General features: G+C 37.6%; 1 protein-coding gene across 2 annotated transcripts in view; it reads left to right on the forward strand.

Moving 5' to 3' along the window:
- LOC119590579 overlaps positions 1-906 on the forward strand; it is a 5,249-nt gene that overhangs the window by 1,783 nt on the left and 2,560 nt on the right. The window contains exons 1-2 of one of the 2 annotated variants that reach the window (XM_037939253.1): positions 543-639; positions 769-868. In XM_037939253.1, coding sequence (XP_037795181.1) covers positions 608-639; positions 769-868 — 132 coding nt within the window. In that variant the 5' untranslated portion in view covers positions 543-607. Of the gene's footprint in view, positions 1-542; positions 640-768; positions 869-906 lie in introns of those variants that run through there. The other variant, XM_037939254.1, reaches the window with a different exon arrangement.

Consider the following 906-nt stretch of genomic DNA (forward strand, 5'->3'; position numbering starts at 1 on the left):
TCGGTCTTTTTAAAATATAAAAAGTAATTATCCAGTCAACTGAATTCAAACGCGATGTCGATTGCCACATCCTTCCTTCCCTTACCTTTACGACGGTAATTTTTTGATAATTGATCCTGGTCTTCTTTGCATATGTGAAGCAGATGACTTTCTGGCTCGCTAAAACAATTCCACGCGTGATATTGCAATGCCCAACAAGATGAAAGTGGAAATACTTTGGAAGCGTGCATGTGTACTAGCATAAATATGACCTCCAGTGACGAATTGGCATTGGCGAGTCTTGCAGCTAGAGGAGTTTTTATTCACATTGCACAGTCATGAGGAGCAATCAGCTTATTGGCAGCGTGGTTAAAGAGAAAGGAAGAAAGGTTTGCAAACATGAATGCCATTTTCTTCTTGTAGTTGAAGCGTTGAAAGGAATCTGTATAGAAAAATCTCGAGGGAAATAGATAGTATTACTTCTTGATAACCCAATTCATATCATGCATTAACGGAAGCCAATGCAAATTCTTTTTTTCATTTGTCATCGTTTTAAATTCAAGCAGCCTGGTAAAACTGCCACCTTTAAAGTAACTATAAAAAGCATATCCCTGAACTTCTGCTCGTGATGATAGCAAGACACAAAGGCTTTCAGAAGACGTGAGTAATTACTATTTATGATATTTAAGAATAGCAAATATGACCATCACATGATCGGTATTTTTGACGCATGTTACCTATGATGCAAATATCATAATCGATAATCGCATATGACCACTCTATCCTCAGACCGGCAGCAATGCAAAGTACAAAGGTCCCAAGCAATTACTTCAAGTTAACTCACCCTGGACTCACAATTTTCCTTGCAACTGGAATCGGATTGATGTTCGTAAGTATTGGAAAGTTGTTGATTTAATCTAATGATTG

Source organism: Penaeus monodon, chromosome 27, assembly GCF_015228065.2.
Source record: "Penaeus monodon isolate SGIC_2016 chromosome 27, NSTDA_Pmon_1, whole genome shotgun sequence".
In the NCBI taxonomy this organism is placed as follows: domain Eukaryota; kingdom Metazoa; phylum Arthropoda; class Malacostraca; order Decapoda; family Penaeidae; genus Penaeus; species Penaeus monodon.